Genomic DNA, 26,947 nt, shown 5'->3' on the forward strand with positions numbered 1-26,947 from the left:
CGTCTTGCAAGCTCGAATCTTCGAAAAAGCTCAAAAGTTTGAATCTGCTGGAAAAGCTATTCAAAGGATTCGATCAGTACATTTTGGCAGCAAGCTAGAACTTTTTATGTACATATTTTTATAGTTATTCTTTGATCGTTTCCTGTTGTTTAATTTTTTATCGAATTGAACAATACAAACAGCTTGAAGGTTTCTTCGAGTTGCGACTATTTTTTATTATAATTACAGAATAAGCAGTTTATAAGTATTAATCTTTGTTTTGTTGTTACTTCGCTTGCTTATGTTTTTATTTTTCACGATTATTTTGATGTCCTGTTGTTTTTGCTCATGCTTTGAGTTGTAATTTGTATGTTCTTGTTGGTTTGTGTTATATTCCTTCTTCCTTGTGTAGATTTCAATGACGAAAACCCATCACGCTTAATGACTAGATTTGTTATATCTCTTCTTCATATCTGTGCGATACTGTTGTCATCTTGCATAACGATTCACTCATCGCTGCTTGAGTCCCACCTCCAAGACAAGTTGAAAAAGTGAGCGTGACGTGTGTTGTGTTTGTTTGTAGCCTACTTTAAAGGATATATTTCCCACACATTCACACGGATGTTCGGGAAACTTTTTTCCGTCATTTTGGAGTAATGTTATGGCATGGCGCATCTCACGCGAAATGAAAAGTTCGATTGCTTAATTTTTGTTTAATAGCAAGCTTCTCTGTATATGTTTTTGTTTTGTTGCTTTAAATATGTACCCATTCAATATTGACCTCCTGTGGCATGCAGCACACGCAAGCACACATATACGTGCACGTCGCATATTTTTATTACTAGTCTAGAAAAATAGATTTGTGGATTTTGTTTTTCATTTTTTCATCATCCGCCACATTTCTCTGACCGCGTGATTCATTCGACTGTACTAAACTTTTATTTCAGGATTTATGTATTGTTTGTGTTGTTCTATCTTTAGATTCTCAAATATTTTCACAATGCGTTCTTTTCCTCTCTGTAATATTATTGTTTTACTCGCCTTTGGTAAAGATTAATAATTTGTATATCTGTTTGCTCTTAATACGCCAGGGCGAGCGGGAGGGTATGTGCGACGGAATGGGATATTACTCGATAAACACGCTTCCTCACTGTTCCTATGGACTTTTCTGCAAAACACATTTCTTTCCTTCCACGTCCGATATGGGGAATATACGTCTACCCAGTTTGCGTTTTTACCACCTTTTATCATTATCATGCAAGTTTTCAGCCTTTACCATCATAACCTTTATTGCAACAACCCGTCAACTTTTCGGGCCAGAAAGCGCTCCTTAGTCATCATCATTCTTTACTATACAACTTCATTTTATTACATAGATTATTTTATGACATTTATGATTCCTCGCTCCCCAACGGTTGGATAGAGTTGGGAAGGTAGATTGTGAAAGGGGGGGAGTAGGAATGGTAGGGTAGTGTTGAGGATAAGAAATAGTTATACTCCTCGAAACGCTAGTAACAATGATTGTGTAAAATACTGTCTGAAAGAGACTTTCGCTTTTCTAGTGTAACATCGTAGCATCGTTGCGCATCCGGTAAAACCGGAGCGTGGAAATCTTATGGTACTACTACAGACCAGAAAGAGAATGCACGCAAAACATAACATAGGCATTAAAAATAAATATACACAAACGATTTCGTCTTCGGCAGCAGCATCTGCTTTATAAATGATATGAATTCTGTGTGCATTTTCTAACAGCAGCTTGCCCAAAAATATCTTAACGCACACATGTCGTACAGTTCATAGATATATACATAATCGAGTCTCCTTCTAATAGTTACTAAATAAAGCATCCTAACATCGTTGTTTTTATCGTGGAAAACTAAAGAAACGTAAGCTTAAAATCACACAACTGTATGGTACTACTCACCATTTTCTTTTATAATATTGAGCGTAACAATAACAAAGGACTGATACAGAGGATGATCCACCTCCCTCCCCTTTCTACTACACTCCGGTAACCTGGCAAAGCGGAACCGTGATTTATAGCATGTGTCTGTTGTATGTTGAAACAACATGAACAAATGTATAGTAAACGTAACTTATTTTCCCAATATGAAGACATTCCAAGTGCGAAAAAATGAAGCCATTTTGAGCGAACGTTAAACACAAAATTTGTCCCCTAACTTAAAAAAACTAAATCACAATTCCCTACTCTAGTTACAAGTTAAAATCACCTAACGTGGAAAATAGAACCTTCTCATTCCTGCTCAGACTATTGCAACTTCTGTTTCCATTTTCGATAGGTAGTGATTAATTATCTCATCTGAACCATAATTACTACCTGTTCAAATATTGCTGATTTGTTTCCGATTTGAGGCTTTGCTGCGTGTTGCATTTAAGCATAAACTGCATTGCTGTGTAAAGTTTAAGATTGCATAAATGATATACCGCAAACGATAAGAAATCTGATTTAAAAATTCTCATTGCTCACGTGACTGTGAGGATTTCTCTCGCGCTTCTTTATGAACGATTAACTTTATGACGCACTTTTTTTCCTTCTGAGTGGTACTAAATCACTATACAAAGGATTATTACCGCAGTGCTCAACTATTGCTACTGCTGCTGTTGCTGATACTAGATGTCTACATGCTACAGGCCAGCGACAAAGGATGCCAATCAGGACAGATGCTACTGTTGCAATCTACGACTCTATCTATCCAATACTACCTCCGTTTGTTTTTCGATGCTATTACTATGCTGTGCACAGGATTTTCTACAGCCGCTGAACCTACACACCAGCAGCATTTTCCTCAATAAGATTCACTGGTGTTCAATTTTGCATATTTATCTACATCTAAGATCCTCTACAAACTTAATTGCTGTTTACTATCAGTGTTTTATAACATATCTTGTAAGAGTCGAAAGGAGCTTGAAGAAATCCAAGTACAGGTTTACACATTCACGTTCGTTCATTATCTGTGTTGCTCTCAAAGTTGTTAGATAATTTCGACATGCTTTTGGGCATGCTTTAGGCCGCTTCTTGCTGGAAAGCTTCCCACAGCCACTAGCAAATAAAATGTCCAAAAATATCTTTGATGATACTGAAAGCAAAATACGTCATTTTCCATAGGAGTTTAGTAGATCACGTCAGCTGAGTGCCAACAACTACTTGGGAATGTATTGAATGATCCGTTTACCAAATACCAAACCTACGTCATATGTCTAAAGGACATTTCTTCTACCTCAATCCTTTCCACGGCTTTGATGCTTTCAGTTGAGCTAAGCACTTCATTAGTGGTACCTTAGCCACCAAAGCAAACATTTTTCGATACCAACGTTCTCAATACTATCTGGTGACATAGTATCCAGTACTGTTCCCTCTTCAAGCAACCTTCGGTCCACAGATTTGCGTACAATGAACTGCAGATGGTGCAGATTAGTAACCTGAGACTAACAGTGTTTATCTAAGACGACGTAAAGGATACGCTGTTACCAGGCTATCATCTCATACACACATACAATCACTTTAACCTTTTGTCCATACGCGAAACGGAATGTTTATTGCTCGCGGTTGGAGCTCTTCAGTCTCCTAAACATTTTAGAATGTTCGTCCGTTACCGTCTAATACCACCACAAGAGACTAGTAATAGCGTTCGATTGGACGAATTGCTGCTTCATTTCTAGCGCTCTAATATGATCATGTGCTGCTTTCCTACCACCGAGGACACCGCGCTGCAACGGAAGGAATCTTGCTCTTATTGCAATGGAATTAATGGTTTTGCACAAACGGAATCAATCACATACGTACTTACGGACAGAATTCAAATGAACCACTATCATTTTCATTTTTATCTTGCTAACCAACTTCTAATTTCTAAGACTCTTGCTGTCCTCCCTTTTAAGCCGTTGTGCTTTATTGTTTCCTCCTAACATAAATAAAAAATATGATACATTCAGAAAATACTACTTTATCATTTGTCTAGCTCTCTTCTGCTATGAAATTGTTCCTATTATCTACCGACAGCTTCACATTGAATGGACGAAAAACGTATAGATTGTATTTGAATTTTCTATCGAAAGCGGGATGGAATCGAGTTCAAACAGTTCAAAATGCCTGCCGATAGGCTAAAAATGTACGTTTTTAATTATTCGAACAATAAACTTCAGTAGTTCGCGTTTGTTGATGGCAAGTCATTTGTTATTCAGTTTTGTTTTTGTTTACTTTTGGCTGGAAATATGTGATCACACCAAAGTGTAACTAACATACAGATTTGTTTATGCTGGTAGTGTGTGAGAAACGAACCAGTGAGATACGTTCGATTTATCCACAACCGGATGTATAACATTTTTTACTTTCGTGTCGTGAGCCAGTATGTAATATCAATTTCACCGATTTTGACCAGCTCCATTAGTTCGTGCATCCTCGTTATGATGGTATGATAGTTGCAATAGTCTAATTTCATACAGTCAGGATGGCGAAGATAACATGCATAAACACCATAATTTACTTAAATCGTCATCAATTTGGGGTGGTGAGTAGATCACATTCACTATCTAGAGCGGTAGAACATTCGTTGCTGAACTATTGAAGCGTTTTTCTAAAGTTTCTGTATCGATCACTCCGTAACCAACGAGCTTCTAGTTTGCGTATAGGAAAAAAACATATCTTCAAAATATAAAGCAAGCTTCTTGATAGAAGAGGGATGGTTTTTGTTGCATCGGACTTACAAAATAAATTTACACTTTCGATCAAGCGGCCTTTCTTTATCGATTCACTTTTCGTTTCGTACTTCCGTCTTTCGAGATAGGCATGCATACGGATTGCGAAAATTTCAATACTGCCTCTATCTCATCGCCGTTTGACTTTTCATTTTATTCGATCGGTATGCTATGTATGTATGGTATCGTCGAGGTGTCTCCTTTACTTACCGCGGTTAAATGTTGCAATGGAAGCGGACTTCGGAACAAATCGCTTGCGGCCCGCGAACGGCCTCGACGTACACTGCGTACTACTGAGGCCATGATGGAACGCGTATCATTTACGTGGTCCATTTGTTGTCATTCCAGCACCACCCGTCAATAATCTTTGCCCCCCTTTGCCACTAGCTAGCTCGGCTAGAATAGTAACACATGAGAAGTAAGACATTTGGACACATTATATTGACTGTTGCCAACCAACCTTTCACCTTCTCTGCCTTCTTCAGCTCACGCATTGCACGGCCACGTTTGTCTAGGATTAGTTTGTCGACCCGCACAAAAATTCCATGCTTTGGACGACAATCAAAATATTGGATGCCTTGCACGGTACCGTCGTTTTTCCCAGTTGGCGTATCCAGTTCCACTCCGATCCAAGTTCCTCCCTGTGAAAAGAAGGCATAATATAACATTTTTAAGTAAATCTATTGATTATTTTTCAGTGTGAAATTGAGTTGCTCTTACCTGGAAGTGAGTGGCACCGATGAAAGCAATTACACCGCTGGTATTATACGGTCTTATTAGCACGGACTCGCCAACCGCAACCCAATCCGGAAATATTTCCTGTTTTCCAGGCGTCGAGGAGAAACTGCTTTCCATCACTAAAAATGGAAATAAATGCATAGCTTACAAAATGATTGTTTTTAATGCTTATTCTCTTCACGTGTAAGATACATATAAGAAAAAACGAAGCCACTAACAGTTAGCTAGAGTTTAAACAAAATACCTAAAATGCTGTGTTTTACAGTCAAATGAACTGTGAATGGACCATCGCAAACGGAAATGAGCATTTTGAAAAACAAACAAAAGATAACTATTTTAAAATGCTAAAAAAAATTGCTTTTGCAAGCCTCATATGAATATAAATCGGTTGCTAACAATCGTAAAATGCACATACCATCTGAGGAGTGTTTGGTGTTTGCTGAACTTTCATTTTCTTCACTTTCGTCAACCATTTGCATCGATTCGCTTGCAGTCGTTGAATCTACAGACTGAGTTTGTTCGCCGCCAATTCCTTCATCATCTTCATTACTGAAGTGTTGCTGTTTCACGTGTTCGACAGATTCGATTGATCTGCCATCGTCAGACGCATCCAAATTGGCATCCTTAAGGAACGGATTCACACGATTGCGGATGTCGCTCGGTACTCGCGTTGGTGGACTACTGCTATAGCTGTTCATGCTCCCTGCCATTAGCGTATTCTCACAAACGGAGGTTGAGGTCGTCGGAGAAGTCACAGATTCGTCCTCCGATTTGGCATTAGTGCTAACAGACAAAATTTGTTCCTGCATTTTGGACGGCGACATTGTATCTAAGGGAATATCATAGCGCACAAAGAACGTTTGTTTATATTTTCCAACACAGATTGAGTTTTACCATACTAACCTGGAGTTTCTCCGGCGCTTAGTGAGCGGATGGAGTACGTGTCATCGTTGGTGAGGTTAGTGCACGAGACGGCTTGAGAACCGTAGCCGCTCGAAGTGGACGAACTCATGCTAGGCGTCATTGTTTGATATTTCGCCCCATGACTACCAGCAGTGCCTCCCGACACCGGCGCCGATGAAATACCACCCATGGACGATGATTCTGCCTTCGTCTTACCAGCAAATTTTACACCGGTCACCCCGATCGAATTCATCGCTTCGACAGCAGTCGACTGGCTACGTTTATCGATATCAATAAAGGATTCGACTGTGTACGATGATTTCATCTTCGATAGTGACGGCTTCTTGCCTATTGGCTGTTCGTAGAAATCGTTGTAATCGGCATACTCCGGTTCACTAAACCGGTCCTCTCCTTCTTCTTCGTAGCAGATCTGCTTAATCAACGGTTCCTCGTGCAACGTCGTCATCCTTTGGGCCAATTTGCTTGCTGCTGGTGAGGCTAAAAATTGAAGAAACAAACCATTTGATTCGAAATTAACTAATTTTGTACAATTTATACTCCACCGATGTAAAAGCGTTTTTAGTAAAATCAAAGTTATACGAAAACAACAAAAGATGAATAGCGCTGAAATATAACACATGAAAAAATATACAAGCTTACATTAAAACAAACTACTAAATCAAATATAAGAGCAAACTCATATTCAAATATAGACAAAAAATGCAAACAGAACAATTACGAACATTAGGATTGTAATCAGCAAAACGCATACGACAAAATAATTTGGGCTACATACGTTTAGTTGGCTGAAGTCGCAAGGAGTTCAGATTGATATTAAGATTGAGGAATGTGGGGCGAGCTGCATTCCGTTTGTGAGAGCGTGTAGATTGTAGAAGTATTAAGTGTCAGCAAGTGAATGTGATAGAGGAATAATTATCTTGTATTACATTTTTTAATGACCAATGACTTCTTTTAACTTTGCCTATGTTTTTCAAAATTCACCAAAAGACACAAGAAATAGGGTAAAACGTGTAAGTAATAGTAGATTTACAAAAAGGTCATCAAGGAGCTTCTAACACAATCGCATTACTTCCCTTCATTCACAAGTTAGATAGACGCTACACCAAATACACGTCAAGGTGAATTAGATGTGACGAAAAGCTAGACACGACAAATGGACTCTTATTGCAATCTATTGTCGTACGTACCTGCACCGTAACCCGAGCTGGAGGATTCCTCACCATTGCTGTTTTTCATTTTTTGCCTGTTGTTAGCTATCTCACGCGTGCTTTGCGCTGTAGACAACGAAATAATTACATTCGTATTAACAATCTATAGCAGCGCGCCCCAAACAAAGTAAACATCACTTACCATTGTTAATGCCCATTTTTAAATCAGCATACGATTCTGAACGTCCAATGCTCAACAACGACTCGAACGAGGCATCGAAGAATCTCATCTGCAAATAATTGGAAAGCATAGGTTAACAACCGAAGAATTTAATAATGGCAAACTATAGCTCATGGCAGCGATATATTCGTATATTTCCAATATTGGATAAAAATATAGTTTCTACGACGATAAAAGAAAAAAGAAGTTGAATTAAAAAACTAATCCTTAATGTAATCACTACTACAGCATATACATACAACACAATAAAGCCTCGATCAGATGGTTTTTTCTCTGCTATTCGTAATATAAAAAAACCGCGTTGATCACGTTTACAGGAAAAATTTAAAATACAGTAACGAATAGAAAATAAAATCATCAAATAATTATGTATAAACCATACATCTATTACATTCGAGTTATTAAAAAAAATATTTGGGCTGTTATTTTAATTTCTGGCGCTTTTTCAGTTGCCATATGCGCACTGTCATATAATGCGGCATTTTTCAATTCGATTGCATTCGCTGGATTAGTTCAACTCATACCTAATATGTGAAAATAATGTATCGTGAATGATTTACGCTTATTTTTGAAAATTCAAGACGTCTTTGCAAACTCAACATATTTTATACTTGTATGTCAAAGCAGCACGAAATATTCTAAATCATCGATAATAAAGCGCCATTAATTAAGGTAACTACTTAAAAATACTAGAGAAAATACTACTGGTATTTCGACTGTATTCATATTTCCAAGAAACAATATAAAGAAAGTGAATGCGTTACTACCTAAACACACATCCATAGACACACTCTAAAAACACGATTTTCCGCCTAGCTAGCGTCTACTTACTGTCCTCGAGGTGGTGAGACTCGTACTTAGATCCCTGGCATCTTTTACGGCCTTTTGGGGTTTACGTTTACGAATTCACGCATTTTATTTTATACGTTTAAAAAAGTTGAACAACGTCAACCGTGCCCGATCGTGAAAAACGATGGTGTCATTTATCGATGAGCAAAATTTACAAAATGCAGCAGAATTGATGTTTTAAGGATGAAGAATTTCATGTTGTGTGAGTAGCATAAAAAAAGTGAAATTTTGAAATGCAGTGGCGCGTGCACAATGAGATTTGTTATCGTTAGATTAGGAAACATTTAATTTCATTAAAGCGTTATGACGGACATGAAGAAACACACAGGGTAGGTCGTTTTTTTATAAACATTGTAATTTAACGATGGGAGAAAGGCAAGGCACACATTGATAAGGCACAGATAGATGTTTTTTGCAGAAGACAGAATTAGAGAGAGAGAGAAAGAGAAAAAGAGACAAAAACAATTGTTAGAAGAAATTTATAGACGCTATGAACGAATCCGCATTAACTGAGGTAGGTGGCAAATCGGTTGGAAGGAGGAATAGCAATAAGGGGGAAGAGTACAATTCGATTTAAATGTAGTACACGAGCAACAGTAGCAGCAGCATGAGCAAGTGGAAACGAATAAAAGCCACTTAGGAGAAATATTGCGTAATGCGATTTATACCGATTATACAATTGGGGCAAGTTGAAAAAAGGAGCAATAAGTTGTATAATGCAAAAGGAAAGCCGCGTTTGCTAATAAGGAAAAAAAGACAAACTGAAATAAATTTGCCAGATAAAATTGTATGAATGCGATATGGAGCAACACACATGGTACATTTAAGTAGTGACACAAAAGATGATTGTGTTGCAATGAAAATGCCGTCCAGAGTGCACACAGAAAAAGCTGACCAAATTATTTTTCCGTAATTGCAACGACCGTCCGCGATACCCGATGACAACCTCGAAACGGAGAGAACGGTTGCCAGAGTCCACCCAGGCATAAGCATACTGCCCAACGCTCCAGTTCCATCGCACACAGCTAACTTCAAAGCTTCTAGCATAATAAGCGGTAGAGCGTACAATAGCCTCGCGTTCGTACAATAAAACATACAAATCAAAGCTCCATCCGAGCGCAGGACATGGAAGGCACGGGATCTAGGTAATATAGTGGTAGATTTGACAAATGTCTCGTACCTGTGAGAAGTTTGGTACACTGGCCGTCTTGCGCATAGAAAGTGCCGGTCCGCGCACCTGTTCCAGCTCTTTTACGGCCACACTCTGCCTTAGACGATCCAGCGTCAAAATACTCTCGACAGCTGATACTCCTTTGGTATATTTTTCTACAAAAGCAAATGTACAAAAATAAGCAAACAGTTGAATCATTTTTATTTCTTCCGATGGTTCAGCTTGATTCAGCATACCGATGTATGTTTCGCCATCACTTGCCGAACAATCGTCACCGGTGGCGGCAATCTGAGCCAACGATTCACGATCCTCTAGCTCTTCCGAAGCCTTTGGAATGTTGGAAACCACTTCGTACGTAACGCCTGATTGTAACGATAGTGAGTCCGCGCGTCCAATTCGCAGCTTCTTTAACCGATCCGTAAAGCTCTGTCGCTTATAAATGTTTAGTGCTAGCCGTTTGCGTAGTACCAAATCCATTGGAGCCGGATGCGAAAGTCGAACGGTCGTCTTCAGAATCAGATAAACCCGCTCATTAGCTTCGGTGATACGGTTAAGCGACGCACAGTCATGAATGGATGAATCCCAACTACAAATAGCGCAAATATCCTTGTCCAAGTGCTGGATTATCTGTAAATTATAGAACTTATTGCCATGCTCTTTCGGCAAAATTGAATTCACACCAGCCAGAGGGACCTCGTCGTTTGACAGACCCTGCGTTGACAAATCGTCTGCGTTGAGATCGAGAAACAGAACAGGAACGTGTGGTTCCATGCCGAGCGGTGGATCCCAAGAGGCAGGTGCACCAGGAATGCCGGACCCAGGAGCTGGCACCAACACCGCATTGCGCTCCTCCGTCAGCGAAACCCATTGGTTCACCAAACTCTGTTCGCGTTCCTTTTCCTGTTCCGTCTTATCATCTTTGTTGATCAATCGCTGTATTTGCTGGTCAAGGTACTGACGTCGGCGTCCAAGAGCTTCACTCCATTTGTCTCGTAGCACCGTAAGATCTTCTTCTTGATACGAGTCCATCGGTTTCTGCAGTTTTGAACGCATAGTTACACATCCCATCGAAACATTGATGATCGATTGACAGATGATAGGCAACGTACCAGAGTTTTGCACTGGCTTCACTCGTACCATTACGCGCCGTTGGAACCCTTGTCGTAGCTGGTACACTCCACCTGTTAGCATATCGCGTGCACACTGAACCTCAACGGGCGCCCAATCACCATTATCGTTCAGCTCATGGATCTCAACCCACAGCTCGATCTTGCGTGATAACTCTGCCCAACGATCTGCCAGGGAACGTGCCTTGGCCTGCTGTTGCTCTACCTCCCAGTCCTTCATGCGTGAAAATCCCACCGAGCGATGGCCCCATACCTCAATTGAGAGTGCACCATCTGTGCAGTGTTCCATGAACTCTTCATTCATCGTCACCACGTAGTCCGCTTCGTGGTCAAACTTGAACGTTATATTTTGGTTGTGACCAGCGACTTCTTGATTGGTTGCCGGCACAACCGCTACCTCATGGTTCCAGAAAGAGTACTGACAGAACACAAAATTGGACAGATAGAGCGGCAGTCCGGACGCTTGCTTGATGCTAATCCTACAGCTGATTTGATTGCTATTGGCGGTTGGTGGCGGTGACGGTGTATCTGGTAAGTCTTCATCGTCCTCATGACTATCCGCGGAACTCTCGGACGCTGACTCACACATACGATCTTGTGGGAAGGTACCAGCCACCCGACTAATTTCCACCTGCAATCGCCCCGCAACTTCTCCTTGCTGACTAATGATCGGTGTGTGGTACTCCAATTTTACGTCGTGAAACAACACTTCCAAAAAGATGTTTGCTACACCGATTAAGTTATGATTTTCTTGCGATTCGTAAAATGGATCCGACTTAGCTTTTGCCTCTTCCATAGCGGTTAAATGACGCTCCTTGTAATCTTGGTACATGTCGCGCATATCAATCAGCTTGTTCTCCAGTTTCTCCATACTCCAGATCTGGCTGCCTGAGTTCATACGCCGCACTAAAATGGCAGGTTCGCTTACAAAGGCGCCTCGTTTTCTGTTCGGACTGAGATTAGCCGGAGGTATCTGTAGCGTCACGCTGAACTTTGTTTGCTTGTCCATCTCTTCTGCTAGAACGTTTGCTTCCTGTACGAGTGCGTTCGCTCGTACGATATCTGTTTTGAGCTGACCGAGGGATCGTTTAAACATTTCATCCCGCTCCTGCGCCCACTTTTCAACGCGTAGCTGGCCGGTCGGTGTGTTTGGAGGGAGTTTTCCTAGCCGAAACGGATCATATGGTGCATATGGTGCATACGGTGTTGTCGGTGACAAAATGTTTCGCAACTGTTGGAATTGCTTCTCATACTCTTGTCGCTGCTTCTCGAGTGCTACTTGTTTATCTTCCTCGTGTTGCTTCTCTAGCCGCGAGATGGCCGCCTGAATCGGATTGTTGCTCAGCTCGTTTTGCATCAATTCTTCTTGCGCGTAGTAATAGTCAAGATGCTGCGCCGGTGTTTGCGGTTCTGAAGCTCCCAAAGCCGCACTGTTTGTGGCAGATTTCGGACAATTTACCCGGAAAAAGTGATGGTTACCCCAGAGGATACGATCACCATGATGAAGCGCTGTCTTACCACTCATGACCGAGCCATTTACACAGCAACGCGCATTCTCAATAGGTTCCATGTATAGCTCGCCATCTTCGATTGTGATAAGACAGTGTTCAGGCTGGATGCCGAGGCCAAGCAACTGAATGTCGGGCTGTTTGCTACCGCTGCTGCTTCGACCACCGATCAGCGTTTCCTCTTTCAGGTAATACACCAGCAGCTCATTTAGTGACGGATCCGCATTCAGATTGACCAGATAGTATTTATTTTTCTCCACCTTGATACCACTGTCCTGCACACTAATGCCCATCTTCTCTAGTGCCTGCTGACGTTCGCTTTGGATCTGTTCGGTTTTCTCTAGCTTCTCTTCCCATGTTTGCGAGATCTGCTTCATCAAGTTCTCACTTTCCGCTAGCTTATCGTGAATGTCGACGCGCTTCATGTCACCGAAATTGTTACCCGTCGCATGTTTCAACATTTCGCGCAGCGTTTCTACCTCCTTACGCAACTCACGAATGATACGGGCATTCGGATCTTCATTCACCACGGCATGGTTAACAATTCGTTTTGCCCGATCGGCGTACCGCAGCGTAGACAGCGTCTCCTCGTAATTATCGGCCGCTGGTGACAATGTTGCCAACATAACCGTCTTCGAGTTCCCACCAAGATTGTCCTTTAGTAGCCAAGTCAGCACCGAGTCACGGTACGGTACAAATTTATCTTTGTTCTTGCCCCCTCCACCGCCTCCTGTACTATCAGCTAGCTTCGATATCACCAAACCCAGTGTGGTAAGACTTTTGTTGATGTTTGAACCCTCTTTGAGCCGGTCTCCAACGGCTCCGGTTTTCACTGCACGCTCACTACCGGCCAAATCCACAAGCGAAACACGTGATACCTTTTCTCCTGTGACCCCAGATAATGTGTCGATTAGTGTCTGTGTCAGAACAACCGTGAAGACCGCGTGCGAGCGAGACGATTCCGAGTTCATGTTCGTTGCCGCGACCGTTCGCGATTTGTTGCCTTCCGCCATCAGGTTATCGATATCCTAAAACAAACAGGAAAACATTGTATGCTGCATTATTCCAAAATAAATTAGTTCTACACTGCCTTAGTAGCCTTGACCGATGAGTCAAATCGATGAATCACGCTTCGGCGAGCAAACAAACCCTCCCAAAGGCAACATCAATTGTAGCATAATTGAGCTCGGGCCAAACAATTGAGTGACAATAGCGTTGAGTAAAATATAAACTTTTATAGGTAACACCACAAACTGTTTGAAAACATGGAAGGGTTTGACTTGCATACAAAATTGTTCCTGGTTCCACACGATTCAACGATGTGTGTATTTATTATCGTCGCGTATCTGATAAAAGGACAAAGCTACTACAATGACACTAAACCTTCCCAAAAGATCGCGAAATCAACTAAATAATGATTCTACAAGTATAACGTCTATACTACAATTTGAACAAAACATACAATATATATAGGTACCCAAAATCTCCCCTAGGTACCTTGTATCTCCTAAACTTGTAAGCTAGTTTATTTATGCGGAACCTTTCGGTAACGTCACGTCCTTACCATAAATGAGGTGACTGCCAGCTGGGATAATCCATCGACATACGGACCGAGCACGTTATGCTCGCGCACCTTCAGCGACTGCTTGGCTGTTTTTGGATCGAGCAAATCGTGCACCTTTTCATTGTAGATCTCCATGTATGACACTTCCACTTTATAGCTAAGCTCGTCCGTCTGTTTGGCAGCGATGGATGCAAACAGCTCGTCACACAGCCGCGGTATGATGCCTTTGCTTTCTTGACTACCCATCATCGTGTACGACTTGCCCGATCCAGTCTGACCGTACGCAAAGATGCACGCATTATAGCCCTGGAACGCATTCTCTAGTATATCTCGACCGATGTTGTTGAAGACCAGCTCCTGTGATGCAAAGTTATTCGCGTTTGCGTCGGTCGAGTAAAAACAGTGATCAAAGGCGAAAATCTTCGGTGGTTTCCTGTAACAAAATAGAGTGCAAACCCGTTTATTAGTTTTGTCGTATTGTAGAAGTTGGGTTTTAGTGAAATATCAAAAAATGGTGATAAAAAACGAGCCGCACCGTTGCTGTTGTAAGCGATGGCGCCATATCCATTCTGTTTTCGTTTGTTTTATAGAGGCTTTGAGTTTCTAGTTTCTACATTCGCCTCTATTTCGCTGCTTCGGATTTTATAACACCATCATAATCTTTTTATCACAAAGGCAGCAATACACCAGTCTGTCGATGATACGGCAGCAATCATAGATGATTATTCTCATACAAAGGTTGTCGCTAATATGTAGTGTTGCTTTCGGAATGCAGTAACTTAAATCAGTTTAAAAAAGGTTTCACGAGAAACCATTTTTGTTTCATACAATCACAAAGCTTGCTCCCACAAATTTACGGTAGTATAAGGATACAGAGGAATATTTGGAATATTTTTTTTATTTCAAAGTCTACTTCAATAAAATTTTCCAGCACCTTCGATAACGGACATCACGTCTAATACTGTTAGGAGGTTTCACTTGTGCTTTTAGTTATCTCAACATTATACTTTCGATCGAATTGAAAATAAACCCCACAAATCTTCTGTCTGCTATTTGATCATACGGAAGGCCTTCTATCTTCTAAGAAAACGATTTTATTTATGTTATGAAAGAAATTTAAAACGGCACTTCATTAACTGCATATGAGACCGGAATTTTTGCAAAACACAAAGCCTATTTCAAAATGCCCCTTCGGTATGACAGAGGAGAAGAAAGAAAAACGCACCAAGGTTCCATCATCAAATCATCGTCCAAAAAACGAAAGAGAGAAAAAAAACTTAATAGTCGATGTAATGAAAAACGCATACAAGCTCGATGATGGAGCAAGCGATAAGGTAAGACAAGGCAGTCGGGCCAAGAGAGGGTAAGTTTTCCGAGCGTTCCATTTGTTGCTGCTTGTGTTGCGCCAATTGCGCCAGTAATTTTTCTTTATAGCGGGGTTTTGCTGCTTCGGAGCTCCCGGTACCACCAAAAAGCCACTTACTATTTTTTGGATCTTTATTCACCAATGAGGGTGCCCGAGGTGGGCAACCTCGTAAAGGTTGTGGTTCGATGAGGGAAATGGTTGGCAAGAAAAAATCAAACACACAAATACACAAGCAGGCAAAGAAGGAAGCAAACAAATCGGACACCATGTTTCTGCTTCATTCGTTGTAGGCGCGTGACGTGGCTTAGGCACCTTCGTTTCATACTTTGAACCACCTTCGTTTCATTTGGTTGAACAGTGTTTTCGAGAGTTCGAGAGTTTCCTTCCAAGGTTTCGTTCAAACTGCCGAACTAGAAAAAAGATCTCACCTTCGGTAAGACACACAACACCGCACATATGCGCGAGTTGAAAACTATTTTTCTCCTCCTTTTTGGATTTCCATCGCTCCATGGACCGAATAAAGTAAAGCTTATTAACAAGCCGCTGTCTATTTGAGGATACGCCGCTTTTTCAGTATGTTTTTTCTGTTTCTGGCCAAATCATGTAATCGCTTAATGCATCTGTGTAATCTTAATGCATGACTTACACGGATGGCCTCTTAAATATAACAATTTATTTTGTTTCACTTGCTTAGTTTCGATTAGGGACACTTGCTTAGTGTTGTGTATATGGAAACAACCGTCTCTGCGAAATATATGTATGTAGAGTATGACATTTCAAGCCTCACGTAACCATCCCATGGATGGTTACGATCAAACGATTATCATTCATTCGATTTGATTTGTCACATAACGTATATTGCTGATGTCTACTACACCACTAGAACATCTCAATATATGTATTACAATTTCATTAGAAGAAAATGGAGCAAATTGAAAACATAATATCCTGAAAAAAATGAGAAAATCCGGTGTAAAAATATGCCACTGTGCCTGACACGCACGAACCGGTACGTTTTTGTTTTACAGCAGTGCTTTAATGTTTAGATTTACATCGAACAAACCATCACCGTCGTCGGTTGGAAAGTTAGGCTTTCCACGCGGCTAAAAAGACACGGTGCAATTCCATGGTAAATTACTTATCTTTACGACGATAAAGTATTACTGTATAGCACAGGGGCTTCATACGAATGTTGGTCGTGCGTTGTGTTGGTTCATTTTGTGGCTCTCGAAAAAAAAAAGTAATTAATGCAGTTACGCACTAAAGAGCAGCCTGTGTGTAGGTCGTATACTTGGATTTTGGGACGATCGCACACAGTACAACACATTCTCTTCAAACTTTCGCATTGTATTTTACGTTTGACAATTGAAGCAAGAAGGAAAATTTAACAAACCAAAAAATCTCTGATATTATTAATACACACATACAAAGTGTGTAATACAAACAGAACAATACAGTTAATTAAACTAGTTCACAAAAGATCAAATTTTAATTTGTTGATAAAACATTTCGATCATTTAATAAATTGTATTTTAAAATGTATGAACTGTTGATTTTTTACACAAAAAATACTATTCTAACGTACTACTAATCAGAAAGATTTCATCAGAACACAAATCGTCTGTTTCGCACCGCGATTCAACCAAGATCGTATTAACAATCCTCTAGGGAGCTTGATGGGTTTATTTATTCGTTACCATTTATCGACGGAAATAGTTCTCGCCACCGCTACCTTTCTTCTCGCTGCTCCATCACGATAGGAATTTATGAGACAAACTAATTAAAAATATTAGCTTGCACCAGGTGGCAATACTGGGCAGGCGACTCGCAAATAAAGTCACACATTAGAAAATCCTTCCCGAACACGCTCGGCTCGAAGAGTTTGTGCCACACCTGTGGTTCGTGAAAAACTGTTAACCGACCCCCATCATATCCCCGATCCGCTCTCGTTGACTGACTGACAGGGACATACTATTTCCGACTTCACTTGGCTTCTCTCCTATTTGTGCCCTTCCATACGAATGGCTTGTCCTTTTATCAGTCGGGTGGAAATTAATTTTCCACTCATTCTAGGATTCTGCTTCCACTAAAGAGACCAGAACCCAGTACACTTGGAATTGCGTGATGAAATGCCATAAAATGAACCTCATCATGCCTCTTATTTCGTACAAACCTCTCCACCTTCTGCAGGTGTTGTGATTTTTCCGCTTTTCCGTCCACCGGATGTATCTAACAAAGCCGTCAAAAACAGCAGTTATCATGTAAAACGATCTTCGCACAACCAGTGCAAAATCAACATCAAGCAGTTTGGAGTATGTTTTTTTTATTTCGCACACGACCATCATCATCATAATCATTCTAAGTTTTGCTTGTTTTTTTTTTGCAATGAAAACACAATACTCATCCATGATTGAATTAGAGTAGCATCGTCCGGGAAAACGTACGTAAAAGTTTTAAAGCAACTTTATGCGAAGGAGTATTTACTTCACGCCACTTGCATGTTCGTCCTGCTCAAAATGTAATGTCTTGTCAGTTTCTACTTTCCATAAACATACTGCCTAACAAAGAAATAAAGAACGGAAAACTTTTAGTGGCAAACAGCAACGAACTAATCGTCAGATGGCATTATATCCCTGCGTTCATGCTTCCGGCGAATTGTGTGTGGGGACCTGTTGAATGATCTTTAAAAGACCGTGCACTAAGATTGTCATGATTACGAGCGAAAACTATTCGCCCGATTTGATTCAAGGCGATTTTTCGCATCCCTGACCCTTCGTGGAGTAGAACTCTATTAAATTGCACGCTATTTGTAAGGGGAACTGACCAATTCGGGCAAATAAATTATTGAACATTGTGGCATTAAGATTTTCTTACTTTCGCATACGCATAAAACAGGAAACCAAGCGGGAAATAAACAGTATCCTGTAACCTCATAACTTCTACATTTCATGAGTTTAGGAATCACTAATTTCTATGTCCCTATCATCATCAAACGTAACGTATTGCTTCAAACTTGAAACATCACACAGAAATCCGAAACGATTTCTTTTTGAACGTGATAACTTTTATTTATATTTTTTTATAATACAGTTTATCAACTTTCGATCTTTATTATTTTTAGTCAAAACTTTTGTTGCACACACATACATTAATGCGATCTAGTGGTTTGTTTATAAAATAATCTTAAATGGATCTATTTGTTAAAACAATAACATTGTTTTTGTGAACTAAACTTTATTCGAAGGTAGACGTTCAGTTTCTTTACGTATACGTTTTATTTTTACGCTGTTGAATAAAATAGCAGTGTTTAGCGAACTTTAATTAAACCGTTCTATTTTACACTATCGCGAAAGAAGTGCTGGTGAAACTGGTTTACGGTTCGGTGGCTCTTATCGCAAATTGATAGCAATAAGCCCAGACTGGACAGGTAGAAATGCAACATTCAAGCACTCGACGCTAACGTTTGCCGCGTGCGACTAGTCGTGGGGATCGGGTGGGGGGAAAGCACTTGCATTTTCCTTTTGAAATGTATGTTATCTCGCTGGCTGACCTGAACACGTCCATCGTGTGCCCGACCGCGATGTTTGTTGGCGGCGACAGCCAAAGGCAAAGCTGTTCACCAAGTGCTGTAGGTTTTTCGTTTACGTCGGAGAATTGAACCCTCAATTTGCGGACACGATCGGATCCGACGAAGATACCGAACAAAACTTTCCATAAACCTGTACACCTATATATATTTTACACGACTACAGCGTCGTGAGGCTTACAGTGATAAGAAATTAGGCCATGTGAGGAACACTAAATATTGCACCACAAATACTATGCGCGCTACCGTGAGCAAAATACACGTCAAATATATTGATTTTTTTTGTGAAATACCGGGGTGCGATGTTGCTGTTGCCTTTCGCTAACTGTGTGGCTCATTTAATTGAGCAAATTCCGTGATTCTGATGGCGTGGCCGATCGATTGACATTCCCAAGACAAGCAACACACATTTTTCATTTTTCGATCAGACACTTTGGGGTCGTCTCTTCCTCATGTGCACCCAGAAACAAAAAAAACAGTCAACAAAATATGATAAAAACTTCGGTCTGATATCGCTATGATAATCTATCTTCACAGACACAAAAGCCAAGCAATACAAACACGAAATGCGTAATATCTTATAACTCCCATGAGGATGGGATGTGCTATATCTTAGCAAAACAAAAAAAAAGTTTTCCCTAAAGGTATTCGCAAACTATCTTCATGAAGGAATAAACAACACGACAAACAGGAAAGCGTACACCAACTCTTTCCGACTCTTTTAATGACACTGGGTTCCATTATGTGGGGAGAAAGAAGATGTTCCTTCCTGTGAGGTGATAGCAAGTCTCCTACTAGACGCTGATATTGGCAAACAAGCATTTGATAGCTTCTCCTTTTACAGGCGCTCGATTTTCTTCTCGACGACCGCTCCAGACTTGATGGCATCGAATTATGTGTGTAAGCTATTCTCTGTCTTCCTTTGGCAAATGCCTCGTTTGAAAAAAAAAGCGAAAAACGAAGACGTCTCCTGCCAAACCCTACTGGCCCTAGGACCGTTTGGAAGAGAGATGATGCCAACACGGTTCCAAAAAAAAAGCATTGAATATAGTTTGTCCTATTTTTTATATAACTGCATCCGTACACCACCTTGTAAAGAACCCAAAGAAAGAAGGTAATGCAGCAGAAAGGAACGACAACGAATTATTTATTCTGTGTAGCAGTACCTCAAAGCAATCAAATTGCTAAATATTAGACCCCTGGTGAACTGGTTCAAAAGGAACAGTTGGCAACTCGATACTGAAACTCTGTTCTAATGCATTGTATAATGCAATGCCATGGCACATATGCACGATGAATTGTACTTTTTCTACCCTTCTATGCAAATCCAGACCCAATCACATGGTGTGTGAAAAACGGAAGAGATTGAATTTAACAGCTCCAAAGGGTTGTTTCGTCTCGAAAATCTCTTTTTTCTGTTCTTCTACCATCACCAGGCAGAGATACGAAAGGTTTGGACGAATGACTGACGGGTTCGTGCTAATTTTGTTGACTTTTTGACACCCTTAACCACACATGCGGAAGCAGCACACCTTCGAATGACAAGCCGAGAAGTGAAGGTCTTAGCAAAAGCATGATATCAACACCGTTACGAAGAACAGATAACATAAAAAAAAGTAACTAAAGGAGGGTTGAAACGCATTATGTTGAGTTCGGGTTATCGATAAAATCGGTCAAAGTTTTCAACACCCCGCAACAATTGATGGAAACTAGAATTTTATTAATTCCAAAATTGACTCATAACGATATTGTAATGTTAATGATCCCCAAACGTGTTCCATCATTTCGGACCGTGTAAAGAAGACTTCACCATTACAGGGTTTTTCTATTCAGTTTACACTAGCCGCACACTTTTTCCTGCTCTGCGCACTTGATTTTTGACGCAGGTAGGCAAACACACATGCTACTTGCTAATCAAGTGCGCCGAATAGGAAAAAGTGTGCGGCTAGTCTAAACCGAATAGAAAAACCCTGTATTGTGCTACCAGAAGCGGTTCGCCCTAATGAAACCCGTGGCTGAATTATTGATTGCAGAAAAAAGGAAAAGGAAGTGATTGCTTGACAATACAGTCGGAATATAATCATTATTGAGCTTGGTTGTATCTACAACCATCATTGCTTGCGCGGTGTTTCAAAATCTTCGTGCTTTGGATTGTGCAAAGGGGTTGATCGAACACAGCGACGACAACTGTTTTGCCTTCTTCTCCTTCTTCGGTGTGTCCTTTTACGCCAGGGGCGAATGAATGACCTTCCACACAACCATCGTATAATGATGCGAGTATTCAGTTCAGTGGTGTTAGTTGATAATAGCCTGAAAAAGAAGCAAACCGTGATGCACACGGACACCTGCACTTTTTCGTCCGTTTGCCATTCGCCATTTGAGCTTGCCAACCTGCCGGGTTCTGTCCACCAGATGATGTGTTTGAAATGCGAGACTTACCGTCCATTTCCTGTGCAGATGGTTGTGGTAGTACTCGTGGTAGTTATCGTGCTACTACTAGTGCTACTAGTAGTTATGCTACTGTACGAAAATAAATAACTGTTATTTTCAGCCCAAGGTGACAGCATCGCCTGAGCAATACGGTTTCGTGCCAGTGCAAAAACCGTCCGAATCCAGCACCGTACCAGGTCGAGCAAGATAACCCAACGTCTCTTGCCATCTGGCAGTGGTGAATGATGAGTTTGCCGTTGGATAACTTCGAGTACCACCTCGTCATCGTCGTCCTCTTCACCGGCCATTTCGATGGCACACACTACTTTATCGCACCCTAACGCGGAAAAGTCACCAATAACCGAAATCGTCGACTACCCACGACATGCACGTGGGAAAAGAGGTAGAAAATAGTACGCTCAAAACCAAACCGAAGACATTCCGAACCACGAGCGCCGTGAGGTGTACTGAATTCTAGCGGTACAAACGACCACTCGCATACACTATCGAGCACGGACCAGTGGGGTACGGGTAGTTTTGGGTCGATTTTCGATTTCGTATCAACCAGCCACGCAATTGGAGCTATAGAAAAAGGAAAGAGGCGCCTGACGACATTCAAAGGTATGCGGAGCCATCGATGACAGCGTTTCCGTTGCAACATTGCGATATGCGTGTACGTGTATGTGCAAGTGTGCGAGGTGGTTTTATTTCTTGCGCTGAGACCAATGACAACATCGCGTTCTCCATGAACACCCCCACAACAACGAACCTGTCCCATTCACCTGGCAGCAGGCCTGATTGTTTTTTTTTTTATACGAAACACTACCAAGCGTATATTGTTATAGCAAGGACACTTCTCCACCAGCTTCAACGATGATAACGAAGCGGAAAACTCATAAACGTGGCGCAACAGCGTTTCAGAAAACCTCTACAGAGCCTCCGTTTCCGCTTTCGCACAGGATGCGCAAGGCTTGAATGAAGAAAATCGATGAAGTACGAAAAACAATAGCTGCGACACAATCTCACAACAGTGCTTTCGAAAATGGGACATGTACTACTACTCTTTTTGGTACAGTCTGGGAAGTCGATGTTGGAATGTTGGAATGATTTTTTTTGCGCCGGATAGAAGGTTCGTAATGTTGGATCAGAGTGTTATGATATAGAGTACGTTTATACCCACATACTGTGGTATAACGTTAAACACAAGTAAACTGTGCTTAAAAGAAACCTTCGATACATGCTTCCATTCCTTCGGTTTCGACGGTTTCGGGATCGACGGGGGATAAAATGTAATACTTCATCATAATGAATTATGAATAAACCCTGATAAGTAACTTCAAAAACGGTTAACTAATAGAATACTCATTATATATCCAGTGTTCGCTTTTCATCGTTTCTGGCTTGCTTTCACTGTTTTTACTCGAAGCAGCATAGCTAGTCCTGCATATGGGGAACAGCCCAGGTGAGATTTATTCCCGGCTTGTTATGTAGAACCGGCCCCGCTACCACTAATAGCACGATACGTTGATCTGCACTCTATACAAAATCGAACATGCTCTGTTAAAGGCTTTACCGGCCATGGGAATGAAATCCATTTACCGAAACCGAAAGTTTTTATTAACATTTAAAATGACCCAGAAAATGTATTCGAGAAAATGCTGAATAATATTTGTGGATCGATATTTGTTTGAAGAACTCAAACAACTATGCCTTTCTATTCCTATAACTCGCTATAACTGGTGCCCTATAACTTTTTATATGAAATATGATCAATTTAGTTTTACAATATCTAATTTTATCTTAATTAGATCAAACGCAATGAACAAACCGGTAACCTGTTTACTTCTGTAATTACTTCTTCAACAAGTAAATATATTATCTATCAATTCTTCAATAATGCTTGATTAGAATTCTCATTCTCGAATCACCAACATCGAAAGGGTTTAAGATTGAGAAATCCATTAAATACCGTAATACAATGAAGGTATAACAAATGAGTTTGGTCCCAAATGTATCGACGCAATCACTCTCATAGATCCCTGGATTGGTTCGCAAGATGCCGACTGGAAGTTGTTTGGTGTTCGATTCTTTCGTAAGTATTTTATGCCAAACCACCTACCGTCCATCACGATCATTTTCAATCCCTCAGTCGCATGCATGGAAACGAGGGACGATGGAAAAACTCAGCCCGCACCTTTACGGCTAATACCGCCCAATAACCTCATCCACGTTGTACTATCCTCGTATTTCTCTACAAGGCATGATAACAAAAACCTAAAGGAGTCACGAGCTTAGGGACTAGGCAGTTCGGTTTTCTATGTTACTCTAACGCTTTCAGGACCTATCTACCTTCTTGATCAACCTTCCCACCACACTATTGCTTGCGTGTGCTGAGGTGAACGCAGAACGTGCGCTTAAATAATTTTCTGTTTTGATTTCCGCTAGCGTTTCTCTTGCTGCCTTTAACGTCCCCTACCTGGCCCATTCTAACAATTCTAACCTCGACCAAACTAGAAAGCTTCGACCCCGCGCACGGTACACGCATATTTGGCTTTTTGGTTTCGGAACACGTTGTCGAGTTTTCCACCATGGGACGTCGGTTTTGAGTTGTGTGAAACTTGCATATTTCATGCCCACCTTGACGTTTCCAACGGATTGCTGTGGTGTACGTGTATGCATTTGTAATAGGAGACGAATCGGCCTTACCTTTCCATCTTATCCAAGCTGGCAGGATATTTCAAAATCGTTTGATAGCCATCCATTTCAATGACGTTTTCTGTGGCGAGCTCAAGTTCTGTAAAGAAAGAAAGGCGCATAAATTGGAGGATAAGTTGAAAACTTTGCCAAACATCATAAGAAGCGTGATATTTTTGCGTCGAAAGGTGACAAAGTCAATGCATGGCCAATGGTTGGTTTCGCGTAAACGAGTTTGAAAAAAACACCGAATATTTTCCGGATTCGGTTCAACAAGGTCAACGATCGGCACCTACAACTGTAAACATTTTCCATTCAGGATATTGCTAGATTATTTTTTAGCAATGACTGAGTTCAATTCCCTATAAAGCTGACTAATGAATTGGACGTCATGACAAATTTCTAAATTGTCTTCCTTTGTTGCATTGCCCCTCCGCTGTTTATCTTGCGTCAGCTGTAGAGGAGTGTGTTTCATGCGGTGTGTGATGATTGGTAGCTATGAGTAATTCACTCGACCAAACAGCAGCACCATCAACAACCATACACAGACCGATTGACATTTTTCCACATCCACTTTGCGACACTTCCCAGACGATATTATCGCTTTGTCTCTTTCGCTCTACGAATATCATTGTCTGTTATTTGCATTCGCTTACCTCTCCGGTTAAACGGACGAACCCGTACGGCCACTTTGATTTTATCCGACATATTTGAATCCGTTTTCCTTTTGTGGGTATAGCTGGATCCCTTATCGACGCAGCTTTAGTAGCCAACAGTGATTGGGGCAGATGTGTTTAGTAGAGAGGATGCAATGAAGTTAACGGGGGTATACCCAACGCAACCCACCGCAACCTGCGACGCACACACTCACTCACTGCACGCTTTAATAACACGAAACACTAAACACCTTGCTAAATCACCAATAGAGGACGTACATCGACTAGATAAACACAAGTTTACTATATTTTCTTTTTATATGAGACACAGCTTCACAACGCGGTCAACCACCAATCAAATACGCATAGAGAACAATCACATCAAGTAGCGAAACTTTTACACATTTTAAACATCAACTGCACACACGCAATAATACGAGCCCACAGCGAACTACTGTCGGTTTCATGACATTGGCTTGTTGTTTTAAATGAACTCTTTTTCTTTTTCGATTGTATCGACACTATTACGGCGGTTGATTAATAAATCTCACTCTCTTAAAATAAACTACACTTGTAATCTATGGTTTTATGGAAAATGCATCTTGTGTAAGCCTTTTTGTAGTCCGCAAAAACTCAGACAAAATATACACTGTGAAGGGGTTTCAATCCAGAAACTGTAGTGTAGAATACTGACCCAATTAATCACTCCTACGGGTTTCATCCAATTTGCTCTGTATTTCTTTTTTTTTACAGCACTTATCATGTTTTCTCAAGGACGAAACATACAACTGACGATGCTTTATACTGAGTGTTGAGCGGTAGTCCAAAACAGTAACGCACATGAAATCGCCCTTACAAACCTTTTTTTAGAATGACGCTCGTTGCGTTCCGCATTTGTTGTATTTTGGGGAACTTTTAATCTAATCGTTTAACTAACTTTAAACAAGTGCAAAAACGAACAGAACAAGGGGTTTCCTACTCAAAAAATCGCACAGGACACTTGCTTGGTCGGAAACACACATTCCGAAACACAAATCACGCGCACACTCAGCCACAAGGCTCCTTCTTCAGAAACGGCAAGCTACATTCAAACAAAACGATTCAATAATAAACCCCTTTGAAGGATGCGTTTTTCCTTTTTGCCCCTACTAGAATAGACAACTTTTACACATACAGATAAATAATCGCACACTCGCGCGCGCGCACGCACGCACACACACACCCACACGAGCTCGTATACTCTTGCATACGCGCACTTGTGCACAGCACGACTTTTCAACTGGAAAATCAAGCACCGTATGCCGATTGTGCAGGGTAACCGATCAACAGTGGCCTCGTGAGGGTTAACAAGCTAAACCAACACACCAGCGTGCGTGAAAGAAAGTGTGTATGTGTGCCGTGCAAAACCATATGGAAGAGAGCGCGCGCGATGAAAATCTCACGGCGCTCTGGGGGGATTTTGCTGGACCACCCCCATTCCTCTCGACTGAAGGCAAGGGATTTATTACACTGAGCGGGGGGCGAAAGGCCTCCAATGTAGCACGCCATCTTGCTTTTTTCGGGTCGTGTTGTGCGAACTTCTTCCCTTACGTAGTTCCCCATTTAGAAGGCTCTTCGGTTTTTTAACCAAGAATGAATGAGCGGAGTGGGTGTTACGCATACGCAGAGTGGACGCAATACAAACGCTCTCTTTATTCACTAGCACAATACAATACCACCAACAACAATCATTTCAGCAGCACAACCAGCATTTTGGAATTTTATGGAACGGAGAACTTTTTCCACTCCGTATGTGAATGTCCGCAACAAAGGAAAACCTTGTGCCTTTCTTCACTAATTATTTTAGCTTATGAATGATTCTGGAATCCCTTCTACAGCGTTAGCTTATCCACCCTGCCTGGAAGGGAATTGGTCTCCAATTGCTACACCTTTCGGTCTCACAAGCTCTTTGTTCAGGGTTTGCCGTTTTCTTTCCATTCCACTGGCACACGATTTGTTCTTTCTTTCATACAACACCTACAATTGCTTCTCTTATTGCTTATTGCACCTGCACCGGAAAACGAAACAATTCCATCACAACTCCTGCCTGGCACAGTTCACTTTGACAACTGACCCGACTGTCTCACATTGGTGAGCTGATCGGGGCGAAAAATCCATCCATGAAAGGTGAGAAAAAATTAACTCAGCGCGTGAGATTACGTGAGTTGGAATATGAGAACATTTACACTTTTCCATGTATCGCTTCAT

General features: G+C 41.1%; 1 protein-coding gene across 9 annotated transcripts; it reads right to left on the minus strand.

The window, feature by feature from the left end:
* Window positions 1-190: 190 nt before the first annotated feature.
* Window positions 191-26,921, minus strand: LOC125769238 (kinesin-like protein KIF13A). 9 transcript variants are annotated; one of them, XM_049437828.1, is made up of 15 exons: window positions 26,748-26,921; window positions 24,701-24,955; window positions 24,057-24,144; window positions 13,969-14,401; window positions 10,006-13,432; window positions 9,779-9,924; window positions 8,581-8,631; window positions 7,711-7,798; window positions 7,548-7,634; window positions 7,136-7,198; window positions 6,340-6,837; window positions 5,852-6,265; window positions 5,419-5,555; window positions 5,159-5,339; window positions 191-5,094 (listed from the first exon to the last, which is right to left on the minus strand). In XM_049437828.1, exons 2-15 carry the CDS (start codon window positions 24,750-24,752, stop codon window positions 5,015-5,017), a joined length of 5,745 nt encoding a protein of 1,914 aa, XP_049293785.1. In that variant the 5' UTR covers window positions 24,753-24,955; window positions 26,748-26,921; the 3' UTR covers window positions 191-5,014. The 9 variants fall into 9 exon arrangements, with proteins under 9 accessions (XP_049293785.1, XP_049293780.1, XP_049293784.1 ...); XM_049437823.1 differs by having other exon boundaries at window positions 26,721-26,921; XM_049437827.1 differs by having other exon boundaries at window positions 24,701-24,984; window positions 26,721-26,921.
* Window positions 26,922-26,947: the final 26 nt, after the last annotated feature.

This window comes from Anopheles funestus, chromosome 3RL (assembly GCF_943734845.2).
Source record: "Anopheles funestus chromosome 3RL, idAnoFuneDA-416_04, whole genome shotgun sequence".
Classification (NCBI taxonomy): Eukaryota; Metazoa; Arthropoda; class Insecta; order Diptera; family Culicidae; genus Anopheles; species Anopheles funestus.